This window comes from Tupaia chinensis, unplaced genomic scaffold (genome assembly GCF_000334495.1).
Source record: "Tupaia chinensis unplaced genomic scaffold, TupChi_1.0 Scaffold144346_1, whole genome shotgun sequence".
Classification (NCBI taxonomy): domain Eukaryota; kingdom Metazoa; phylum Chordata; class Mammalia; order Scandentia; family Tupaiidae; genus Tupaia; species Tupaia belangeri.
Genome location: NW_006204205.1, coordinates 3238788 through 3251720, shown reverse-complemented (window position 1 = coordinate 3251720; position 12933 = coordinate 3238788). Strand labels below are relative to the sequence as shown.

The following is a 12933-nucleotide window of genomic DNA, read 5'->3' as shown; positions in this document are numbered from 1 at the left end:
CAGGGGCTGTGCAGGCCTGCGTCTGCTGGTTCCGAGTTTCCGAGCGTGTGTAATTGGGCGTGCGTGCAGAAAACCCTTGCTGCGGTGCGTGGTCTGAGCAGTGCTGGTGGGGGCTGCGGTGCCAGAGCTGCATGGACAGGCCACAGGCAGAAAAGGATTCTGTTTTTAAAAGGTATGACCCCAGGAGCCTGCCTGGACACTACCCTCATCCCTGGGGGTGTCTGCCTTGAGCCTGGAGGCTGTCTACACCTTGCCAGGCAAGCCCACTGTGCCCTGAGCCTAATGAGATGTCCTCTTCCGTGGTGAAAAGCAGGTACACGGGGCTCATCCTGGTCTCTCAGGGTCCCAGCACAGAATCGAGTCCTACCAACGTAGTGGCCTGATCTGCACTTAGAGAAACGGGGGTGGCAATAGTGTAGAGGGCCAGTGTTCTCAGATGACCACTGTCCTTTCTGGCTGTGGAATGCGGGGTCGTGACCCCAGAGACTTGGCCTAAGGCAGGGGAGAATACAGCTGGACCTCGAGAGCATCTTTCTGCTTACTAGCATTTGAGATTATAAAAAATTACTTTTTAATCAAAAATTTCCAAAATAAAGTGAGTGATTTCCCCACCCCCCCCAAGATGCAACAAGTCTCGTTGGCGCTCGCTCAGGCTAACAAGTCAAATGGAAAGAAAAGCAAGCAGCAGCTGCAAAGGGGAATATGAGGGCCTGAGCGAGGGCAGGTGGGCTTTCAGACAGGAGGGCGAGCCCCTGCTCCTGGTCTGCCTCTGCTTCCGGGCTGCTCCTTAGGTGAAGTCTGGCTGGATCTGGCGGTAAAGGACGATGAGCGTGTGAAGGCCACCGACCGGAGAGTCAGCCCGGAAGGCGGAGCTCTTGTTCCACGGCGTCCCCAGGTACGAGGCGTGCAGCTGGGCACAGAAATGATTCCTTTACACGGCAGCATGTGTTCTCATCGGAGCGCAAGGCGTAAATCATACTTCCGAACCAAAAAACCCCAATCTCGGCAGCAGCGCATACCTTATATGAGGAAACTTGCAAGGAGACCAGTGTGGAACCACAAAGCGAAGACGGGTTTTTGCTTTTGTCTGTAAAAATGTACAGCGCGCCTGCTGGGGGCTGCAGTGTCAGGATCGGGTGGTGCTCCTCGGCCCAGGGCTCCACTCTGGGCTCCGCGTTGGGCTCCTTCATACCTCACCCACCCACACCACTGTGGTCCCCCTCTTTATGCCTGACACCTCACACCGCAGTGCGTTTTGTCTCCCGTTGATGAGGAACAGCGACTCTTGGGCTGGCGTGAGGAGGTACTGTCCAAACAGCCCGCTGTCCCTCACGAGTCTGCGGGGTGGCCCCCAGGGCTGGGCAGGCCCTGTGGGCGGCTCCTTCAAGTTCTTCAGCATGCCCACCTTTCCCGTGGGCAGCTCCAGGAAGAGCAGGTCTGGCTCTGTCTCCAGAGTGGCATAGAGGTCGTACTGGTTGCCCTTGGAGAAGGAGCGCTGGAAGGCCAAGTCTGAGATGCCGGGGCTTATTTTCAGGTTGTACAGGGTCTGGATCTCCCCCCGGGTTGTGACCTCCTGCACGTGCAGTTGGGGGCTGTTGGCTGCGGTGCTGACTATGAAGCGCCCATCAGGGGATGCGTGTGGGGTGCCAGTTACATCCCCGTTGGGGCCAACCACGGCGTCGGTGACACTGTCGATGAGCAGCTGCGGGGTGGCAGACGTGGCATTGTCCTGTCGACACTGGACAAAGAAGTAGCCGCCAAGGTGAGTGTGTGCCATGGCCTGGGGCACGCAGCTGTGGCGCTGCAGGCCGATGGTCTTGAGGGGCAGCAATGTTTCCAGGTCTACTTTGTGGACTGCAGGGTCAGACTTGTTGAAGATGAAGCCAAACCTGGGGGTGGGGGGCGAGAACTGAAGTCAGAGGTTGGGAAGCCTCCTTACCGCGTAGGAGGGAGCCTCTGTATTCAATGAGTGCATCCCACCCCTCTTCCTGTAATGAGATCTACCAGTTATCAGTGTGAGATAAGATCAGCTGTTTTGCAGGGGACGGCTTTGCAGACAAATGACCTGTGATCTGAAACCAGGTACAGCTGAGTTACACGCGTCCCTGGATGCGTGCTCCTGTAATGGCACTCATGTTCAGAAGTGGCAAAGAATGAGGGTGGAAGGGACTTAAGCTGCATCTGTCTTTGGAACGCCTTCGACTCTATTTCCCTACGGTCTGAGGCAGCTGGGCGGTGGTGGGTCTGTGCTGGAAGCCGTGTGTGGAGGAGGACAAGAGGCCTGCCTGGCTCTGCCCGCTATAGGACACGGTAGGAGATCCTATACCCTTGCTGTTTTCTAGATCCACTGGTGAGTCAGATTTGGAGGACCCAGATGCCACCCAATGAATATAGATTTCCTCTGTGTCCCCCTGCCCTGGGGCAGCGTGCAGGGGGCAGTCTCGTCTCTGGCCGCACAGATGGAGCAGGTAGGAGGAAGCATGCATGGGCAGTGGGGCTGAGGACAGCTTTTCCTTTGGAGCCAGGTGGCCTGGTGCTGCCACACCCCCTGCTAGCTGTAGGTTTGGGGCAAGCTGCTTGCCTCTCTGAGCCTTGGTGACTCCAGAAAGAATGATGATGTCTTAGGGCTGTTGGGTGGACTAGACCCGGAAGGGCACTACAGGAGGAACCAGTACGTGGTGGCTGCTCACGTCTGGGCTTGTCAGCAAGTCTTCTTTAGAAGGGGGCTGCAGTGTGAGGAGACCTGACTCCAGGTAGGACTTCCCTGTGACCTTAGGAGCCTGTGCCTAAGTCCCTTGTTCATTGAGGCCTCTTGGTGCTGTGTACACTATACAAAAAGCGAAATCACTTCCTTCATTGTCTCTCAAAAAGCTGCACCTCAGAGTGGGGAAAGTTCTCCTCCCCTCCCAGGCATGTCTTTAAAACATCCTTAAAGAGCCAGAACATGGAAAGGGTAAGAAAGAAGGCCCCATTCTTCTCAGGAACATTAGTGGAAAAGCCACACAGCAGCTGCAGGGCCTCTGAATGGGCAGCGGTCCCAGCCGAGCTCAGCATCCTTGGGCGCATTTTGCCACAGACCAGGCTCTTAGGGGTGCTCTTCCCTGGCTCTCGGCAATGAGGGGGTTAATAGGGTTATTTTTCTCCCTTGGAAAAGGAAAACAGGTGAGGTCCCCAGCATTGGCTTACCAAGACAAATCATTTCTTCTTGGAGAAGAGCTTGATGCCAGATTACAGAAGAGTAAGTAGCGCCTCGAGACTCTTGGGGTCTCGATGACCTAGAGGGCAGGGTTAGTCTGACACTGGGTAATTTAGAGAGAGTGTCTGGGCTTCTCTGAAATAAATAGGGGACGGGGAGGCCAGGCTGGGAGGAGGTTTGCTCTTGAGGCCACAGTTATAATGATTACGTGGTGATTCTGGCTGGTGGCAGACCATGGGACTCTGGGGGACTTGTCTCTCTGTGGGTCCCTTGCACGGGTGCTCTGTGGTTAGTTGGGAAGGAGGCAGAAAGGGGCACTGAAAGGAGTTTTGGTCTGCAGTTAGCCAGACTCCGCCAAGTCTCGGCTGTGTGACTTGAGTCAGCATCTTAACGTCTCTGCTTCTCAGTCTCATTTGTAAACAGACGTCAAGACCTCCTCTACTAAGGTGTGCATGTTCAGCAAACAGTGTGTGCTCGGTTCATTGCTGCTGTTCTCACCCTGATGATGAGACTTTTTGAACTCACTGTGCCCTTGGAAACAGTAAGTGCTGGGCATCCCCCTAACTATAACAGGGTCACTGACTCTAAGCAATGAGGATTGGGCTCTGGGTCTGCTTTCCTAGAGAGAGGTTCATTTCTCTCTCCCTTCCTGATGGTGTCCAGAGCCAGCTCAGGAGAGAAGGAGGGGAGAGTGAGGAGCCTGGCAGAGATGCCCCGTGCAGGGCTGAGCTGGAGCACGGAGTACCTAGCCTCTCTTGTCGTGCAGGGCTGAGCTGGAGCACGGAGTACCTGGAGGCATCCTAGCCTCTCTTGGCTCACCTGATGTGGTTGATGATAAGGTTTGTCGGGGGGATGAAGAAGTCGTCCACTCCTGCAAAGGGTGTGCGGAGGAGGTGCTGGCCCTGGCCGGCGCTGGCCTCTGTGATCACCTACGACACAGAGCAAGAGTCCTCGTGAGGGCCCGTCCGGGTGGGGGTTGACACTGGAGATATCGGTGTGCTCAGGTGGAGAACTAGCAGAGGGCCTTCCCCGTGGAGAGAGAACGGACAAGCCGCAGTCTCCGGGAAGGGGCAGGAGAAAAGAGAAGCATTGGGAGCATCCTAGGCAGGACCCGTCCTTCCTGGGAGAGAAAGTGGCAGAACAGGGGGGTACCAGTGGGATTCTTGGCCAGGCCTGTCTGTACCGCACCTTGCCAGACAGCTTGATGGCAGAGCGAGGGCCTGTGGCATGGTGGTGTGGCTTCCCTGGGACACCCTAGAACTGAGACACTGCTCTGATGGCTCACAGACAACCTCGTCCCCAACAGGGAATCCCGCCTTCTCAATATCTAGGCCGCTCTAGGGAACGAGGGAGGGAGGGAGGTTTTCTTTTTCTTGTGTTTTTCTATAAGATGTGCGTGTTTATGAGAGAGAGAGAGAGAGAGAGAGAGAGAGAGAGAGAGAGAGAGAGAGAAATCACCATCCCTGGGGGGATGGTTGCACCACAATCCCTTCTCCATGCTCTCAGGTTTTGGGGCACACTTGCACACATGACCAGTGTGATTTTCAAACAGCCGGGTCTAGGACTGAACTGCACTGTTGGCCACATGGGATCCAGCCACCTTAAGCCTCCATGCCACCTGCTAGCTGGGAGGGAGCTTTTAATAATGCAGATATTACATAGTGGGAGTGCTCCTTCGGCAGCAGGTGCCTGGGCTGGTTTGTTGGGATCACTACACGGAGGCGTTCTGTATGCTGTTCACAGAGCAGTGACTTCGGAACTGATCGGAGACGGCAGGAGTCCTGGAGGGGCGCCATGTAGAAACACTGTTTTGGTGTCTTGCAGTTAGAATGCTGGGGCAGGCTCTGGCTTCGTGGTGGGGACTCGCTGTGAAAGTAAACATTAGATGCTGCGCTTTGTACAAATTGGCAGTGACGAGCTCGGCCGCCCCGTAGTCTCTCCCCGGTGCACTCAGCAGGAGCCCGTGAGAGCCAGTGAGGCCCCATTGGCTTTGTGTCAGGACAGCTCAGAATAGGGCCAGCTGGTGTGTGAGGGTGTGCGATGAGAGATGGGTCTGGAAGCCCGGCCATCACGCCCCTGCGTCCATGTCCTCCTGCCATCTACATGTGCTCCTAAGCCTCCCAGTTCCAGGCTGCTGCCCAGAAGGTGGCCGACTCCCAGCCGGATGAGAGGCTTGAGCCACTTGGACAATCTTGGCCCAAGGCCCTAAGGACAAGCCTTGGTCCTGGGGGCAGGACAGGGGCAGATGCCGCAGCCTGAGCAGGGAGGTGAGACACTTGCCCTGGGCAGGACACTGTGGCCTTGTATGCAGAAGGCAGGTTTCTGCAGCCTGTGGCTGGGCCTGCAAGGCGACGGTGGTCTCTGGTGGGAGCTTGGCGACCCACACAGTTTGGTGCTCTGGACGTTTTACCTGCTAGGAGAGGGACTTCATTCTGGCTTTGATTTTTGTGACAAAACAAACAGCACCTTGCCTGCTCCTCAGACAGGTGTGAGGTTAGAGTGTTTCCGGTCATGCCTCCCTTTGGGGTCAGCAGGCAGAGGGCTGGGCTGGAGTGTTGCCTGTTGTGATTTTCAGTCCTGAGAAGTTCTAAAGTTGCATTAAGTTATTTTCCTCTGATTTTTTTTAATGGTCAAATGGTACTTACATGGCGAATCCACAGGGGCGAAAAACTTGTAAAAAAACACTAGCATTAGGAAACTGGATCTTAGAGCGCCTGGGGATAAATGCCAGCGAATTCTAAGATGCCACACAATCATTGCTTGATATCAGGCCTGTCATTTTAGCTTATAATAGAGATGGAAAATTGCAGGCTGTCGTCGGTCAGTGTTGTTCACGCTTCGCCACTCTGACACCCTGTGTTCAGAGGTTGCTTCATCAACACACAGCACCACGGGCCACTGGGCTGATGTGAGCAAGTCTGTCTCGTCTCTGAATCACACATTCTTTTGTGGATTTTTCTTGTGTCCCGGCACATGGCTGGGCCCGTGAGTGCCCTAAAGACCACAGCCAAGCCCCTCAAGTTGGCTGGCTCTATGCTCGGTTCATACCAAATATGGCGGAAGATCGGGAGATGGTAGTCAGTTGTCAGGGTGGGACATCTCCCTCAGTGGGGTGGACAAACCCGGCTGAGAAGTGACCCTTGGAGAGGAACAAGTTATCCAGTGGGGCAGGGTGAGAGGCAGCTCAAAGCTGGGCCTGGGGGAGAGTGGGCAGAGTTTGAGAAGATGCCAAATGTTCACAGAGAGGTTGCCAAGGGAGCGCTTGGGGGCACACGCTTCAGTCTCAGAAATGCCTTCGGTCACAGCAGCCAACGAATCCCTTCGTGCTGGGTTTTCGAACAACGTTAGTTCACTGTTTTTAACGTGTTACAAATATAATACAGTTTTTTTTTTTTGAGAGGTTTTTGCTATAGGGTGCGTGTACTTGCCAGACAGACAGAGACAGAGAGACAGAAAGCGAGAAATCACCCCCCAGGGGGGATGGTCACGCCGCAATCCCTTCTCCTCTATTCTCCTCTCGGGATCTTGGGCACGCACACACACATGCCCGGCGTGAGTTTTAAGCCACCAGGTCCGGGATGCAAACCACGGTCGACTACATGGGAGTCCAGCGACATAGCCATTAGGCTAACTGCTGGTCCCGTGATAATACAGTTTTCAGATGTTCCAGTTTTGGTGATGGTAGTATCATGGTCCAATTCCTGATATTAAAATGCTTTTAGTATTTTGTCATTTAGTCAAAGACTTGCTATTGGGTGGGGAAATAATCTTTAACATACACAGGGAATTTCCTTTTATATACAAACTTTTAGGTATTTTATTAAGAATGTCTGTTGTGTTTAATGGGCATTTAGATGCATTGCTGGACTGTGTCTAATATTATGTTTAGGATTCGGTAGTCACAAAGATCGGTCTGTAGTTTTATTTTTTATACCACTTTAATCAGTTTTTTTTTTTTTTGAAGAGTTTTTTTGCTATAGGGCACGTGTGCTCTCCAGACAGACAGAGAGAGACAGACAGAAAGAGAGAAATCACTCCCCAGGGGGATGGCCATGCTGCAATCCCTTCTCCTCCATTCTCCTCTCGGGATCTTGGGCATGCATGCACACGTGCCTGGCGTGAGTTTTAAGCCACCGGGTCTGGGATGCGAACCGTGGGCGACTATATGGGAGTCCAGTGACATAGCCATTACGCTAACTGCTGGTCCCACTTTAATCAGTTTTTATAATTACAATTATACTGGTTATTTTAAACAAACTAAATAGCTATACATACCCCCCCTCCCCACTATGGTCTGGGATAGATCAAACAATATTAGAATTCTGAAGACCTGATAAAACTCAGCTATATAGTTTTCTATATATCACCTTTAAAGAAAATATTCTATGACAATAGGTCTATTTCAGGTTTTACTTTTCTTAGGTCATTAAAAAAAACATTTTCTTTTATTTATTTATTTATTTATTTATTTATTTATTTATTGATCTTGGGCACGCACATACATGCATCTGGCGTGAGTTTAAGCCACCGGGTCCGGGAGGCGAACTGTGGTCGACTACGTGGGAGTCCAGCAACATTGCCATTACGCTAACTGCTGGTCCCCCCCAAAAAACATTTTCTAAGCAACCATCCATTTCCTCCAGGTTTTAGAATTTGCCTCTCCATAATAACGATGTATTGTTATTATGCAATTCTTCTCATCCTCCTGTATCAGCGGTAATCTTCTCTTTCTCATCCCCCCTTGCTTTTGCTTTTTTCTTTATCAGCACTGTGAAGGATTAATCAGTTTCTCTACTCATTTTTTTTGTTTTGTTTTCTGTTACTTTCCGTCTTTAATAATTCTTTCTTGCCACTTTGTTCTTTTTCTAATTTCTTGAAGACACATACTTCTTTGCATGTTTTTGAGCCACAAATATTCCTTGGGTACAGATTTCCCTTCAAAATCTCTGAATATTTTGATGTGAAATAGTCTCTTTTTTTCATTCCTTTTGAGACAATTTGTAATTTCTTTTTTAATCTCTTTGATCCAGTAGCTATCCAGGGGTATTTTTTTAAAGAATTATTTTATTTAACCTTATTTATTTTATTTGCTTATTTATTTATTTGGAGAGGTTTTTGCTACAGGGTGCGTGCGCTCGCCAGACAGACAGAGAGAGACAGAGAGAGAGAAAGCGAGAAATCACCCCCAGGGGAGATGGTCATATCGCAATCCCCTCTCCTCCATTCTCCTCTCGGGATCTTGGGCACGCATGCACACGCGCCTGGTGTGAGTTTTAAGCCACTGGGTCCGGGACGCGAACCATGGTCGACTACGTGGGAGTCCAGCGACATAGCCATTATGCTAACTGCTGGTTCCCGTATTTGCTTATTTATTTTAATTTGGCGAGAAAGAGAGAGAGAGAAAGTGGGGGCAAAAAAAAGAGAAAGAGAAGGTGAGAAAGAAAGCCACTAGGTCCGGGACTCGAACTGTGGTCACCCATGTGGGAGTCCAGTGCCCTTAACCACCATGTCACCTGCCAGCCCCCAGGGGTAATTTTTAAATTAACTGGTAATGCGGCCTGTAACATTTACTTATATGAAAAATTAAAAGCTTTCTTTATGATGAGTGATACACTCTTGTGTATGTGGTCATATGAAAAAATTCTATTTGACAAATGAAAGATATTTTATATATTTATTAAACGAAGTTCTTTGTTGTATATCAATTTCCTGACATTATCTTATCTCTTTGTATGTACAACACTTAAGGATAGATTCTTTTTTTCTTTCTTCTTTCTATTTTTAGAGGTGTCGTAGGGTGCATGGGCTCACTGGAAAGAGAGAGACAGAGACAGTGAGAGAGACAGTGAGAAGTCACCACCCACGGGGAATGGCCATGCTGTAATCCCTTCTCAGTTCTCCTCCTGGGATCTTGGACATGCATGTACATGTACCCAGTGTGATTTTCAAGCCACTTAGTCCAGGACTTGAACCTTAGTCCATGTGGGAATCCAGCAACACGACTGCTATGCCGTCTGCTGACCCCAAGTACAGATTGTTCTATTTTTAATCACTGTTTTATGTGTGTGGTTATGTTGTTTGATATATGTTGGCTACTCATTATCCCATAATGCCTCTCAATTTGGGACCTGTCAAGTGTGTTTCTCAAGCTACTGGTGTTGGGATTCAAACTGTGGTTGGCGATATGGGATCTGGCTCCCTTAAACTCGATTCCACAGGTCTACTGGGTGGCCGGAAAAGTCATGATGCAGTTTTGCATAGAAAACATGTCATGATGGGAACTGGCAGGTGGCATGGTGATTAAGTTGCTGGACCCCCACATGGCTGACTGTGGTTCAAGTCTTGGACCTGGTGGCTTGCTTTCTCACTTTCCCTCTCTTTCTCTCTCCCAGTCTCACTCTGATCAAATTTAATAATAATAATAATAATAATAATAATAATAAAATTAAATAAATAGTTCTAATAATATTTAAAAAAAGAAAAACATTATCAATAAGGGCAGTGATGTGTCATTTCTCATCAATCTGGCCTAGAAGATTCCTTTTAATCTACGTGATTAAGTTTCTTCATCTTGGAAACTGTATTTTAGATTTAATATTTGACTCTATTCCAACCATTATCTTACCCCTCAAACTTTTGTTGTTCCCATTTCACTTCTCAATCCCTTTATGTTTACTCCTGGATTTGAGTGAGATTTTCTTATTTTTTTACTCTTTCAGTTTACTATTTTGAGTCTCAGTAAAAGCATGTATTTTCGAACTCATCTATTGCAATTTTAACCTGGGTGATCATTTTTGTTCATTTTCAGTTCTAAACAATATATTTTTCTTTAATAGCAGGCCTGGCTAAAGATACCCTGCTAATCACCTGTGAGGTGGTTGGCCTGGGGCTGTTTCCTACTCTCTTCCAGCCCTTACAGATGTATTAGGTTCTTGGAAAAATCATGATATGTTTTCCTTTTTCTATGCAAAAATGCATCATGACTTTTTTGACAACCCAGTATTTTCGGTAAGTGTGATTGACCACCTGGGAAAGTGGAAGGTGGCCTTTTCCTTGGCTGGTATCAGCCGCTCTGTGAGCTCACCGTACCTGAAGGCTTGGTCGAGACTTGTGCACATCCCCCCAGCTCAGGACCCACACTTGGTCATGCGACTTGTCATAGGACAGCTTAGCCGGCAGAGGGTCCACACCTATGGACTTGAAAAAAACAGTGCAAAGTTGATCATCATTGTTGGGGAAGCTGACACCATGACCACCGCTGGGACTTGTGCACTCCTGTTTGAGGGGACAGCTGTCCAGGAGCCTTAAAAATCCAGGCCAGAAACCTCCCTTCTGGCTTTGTCCTCTCATAAAATTGGTTGTCAGTAACATTCTTCCTTTTAAACACTTCTTTCATGTTTTACTTAAGGCTGAACACAGAAGCCTTGAGTTTTCCATTCAGAAGCTGCTCTGGGGCTCCTTTACTCCTCCTGAAAGCCATGTGGGCCTCTCGGATGCTCAGTGCTCAGCATCCTCCCCAAGACTGCTCGGAACCTGCATGCTGCTAAGCTGGCCTGTCTCCCTGGCTCATCTGGGGTGGACCTTGAGATCATTCATGATCACTTCTCTCTTGTTCTCCTCTGAGCAGCCTCTATCTCATCCATCCTTCAACTGGAGCGACTGGGACTCAGATTTTAACATCACAAAGACACTTTTTTTTGGAGAGGTTTTTGCTATAGGACAGAAAGACAGAGAGAGACAGAGACACAGAAGGCAAGAAATCCCCCCCCAGGGGGGATGGCCATGCCGCAATCCCTTCTCCTCCATTCTCCTCTCGGGATCTTGGGCACACACGCACATGCACCCGGTGTGAGTTTAAGCCACTGGGTCCGGGATTTGAACCGCGGTTGACTACATGGGAGTCCAGCGACATAGCCATTACACCAACTGCTGGTCCTGACACTTTTCATTAAAAAAGCTGTAACTGAAACTCTACCATTCCCTGAGGATATATTAGGTTGTCGGGGAAAGTCATGATACATTTATCTATGCAAAAATGCAGCGACAACCCAATAGCTTCTCCTGTGACCCTCTCAAATGAAGGTTGTTTTCTACTTATTATAATGTGGTTTTATAAGTTTAAAAACTGTTTCATAATGCTCATACCACTGCACTATGACCCCCCTGAGCAGCATTCTGACATTTGCCAATGTCTTAATCACTCCCTTTGTTCACCAACAATGTTGACACATGTCACTGTCATTTTCTCTATCACTCAGTTTGGTGCCTTCCAGTCCACGTGAATTATTCATCTAAAGCTCTGCATCCTCATCTTCTTGGTTTCAATGATCTTCCCCTCCTCTCCACCCCAGCCACCATAATTTGTACCTTCTCAATTTAATTTCTTAAATTTCAATTTCAACCAACCATACACACACACACACACACACACACACATATGGTTTTTGCCTTAGGGTATGTGTACACACACACACACACACACACATGGTTTTTGCCTTAGGGTATGTGCACAAACCGAAGAGAGACAGAGATAGTGAAAGGGCAAGTGAGAAATCACTCCCCAGGGATGATGGCCATACCACAGTCCCTTCTCCATTCTCCTTCTGGGATCTTGGGCACACATGTAAATGTGTCCAGTGTGATTTTCAAGCCACTAGGCCTGGGACTTGAACTACAGTTGGCCATGTGGGAGTCCAGCTACGTAACCGCTATGCGATTGTAATCTATCCTAACTGGAGAAAAAAAATAAGTGTATAATCTCTGTCCCTATTGGTCACAATTTCCCTAAGGAACTGTTCGTGGCCTTCCTGTATGCATTTCTAATTTCCACCAAGTTGCTTTCTGCATCACTCCATTGAGCTGTTCTACTAATAGATCTCTTATGCCAAATTCAGAGATCAATTTGTGATCTTTCACTTAGTTGATATTTCAGCAGGTTTCATTAATAATTCCCTTCTAGAAACACTTTGTCATGTCCCAATTCTTCATCTCTGACTCTCTTTCATTCTTTTCATGGAATGAGTTCATCTAATATCATGGATTCTGATAACCCTCTAAACTTTAATGACTCTAGCATTCACTCATCTGTTGATGACTTCAGACTAAGACATATAGGATTGAACTCTTGATCTTGCCCATCCCTGTTCCCTGTTGAAACATGTTTCTTCGTCAGTCATCGCAATTCTTTTTTTTGGAGAGGTTTTTGCTATACCACATGTGCACTTGCCAGAAAGAGAAAGACAGAGAGATAGAAAGTGAGAAATCACCCCCAGGGGGGATGGCCATGCCACAATCCCTTCTCCTCCATTCTCCTCCAGGATCTTGGGCATGCACGCACACATGCCCAGCGTGAGTTTAAGCTACCAGGTCCGGGACTCGAACCACAGTCGACTACATGGGAGTTCAGCGACATAGCCATGACACTAACTGCTGGTCCCAGCCATCATCATTCTTGAAGTGTCCCTTGACTTCCTTGCTCTAAATTAAAAACACCTATCCGCTGAAGACTCAAGTAGAGGCTGTTTCTGTTTTCCTAGACCTCACATACCTGAGATCCTCTGTAGCTTCTAGCTACTCTTCCTCGTTCCCATCATGTGCCAGCTTCTTGGCTACCTCCCTTCACTTACCAAAGGTTTTAGCACCTGACACTGTCTTCCTCTACATAGATTCTTCCTAACCCATCAGTAATGATACCATCTTGACACTACTTAAAGTTTGCTCATGCTTTCTCTTTAAAA

At 48.7% G+C, this 12933-nt stretch overlaps 1 protein-coding gene across 1 annotated transcript in view; it reads right to left on the bottom strand.

Annotated features, from left to right (window-relative positions):
- Positions 1-34: 34 nt before the first annotated feature.
- The window catches only part of FSTL4 (follistatin like 4), a 288892-nt gene continuing 275993 nt past the window's right edge, over positions 35-12933 (bottom strand). The window contains exons 15-17 of the mRNA XM_006166916.2: positions 10286-10393; positions 4016-4125; positions 35-1889 (exon numbers count right to left, since the gene is read on the bottom strand). Of these exons, the coding sequence (XP_006166978.1) occupies positions 1187-1889; positions 4016-4125; positions 10286-10393 (921 nt within the window). The 3' untranslated portion in view covers positions 35-1186. The remainder of the gene's footprint in view (positions 1890-4015; positions 4126-10285; positions 10394-12933) is intronic.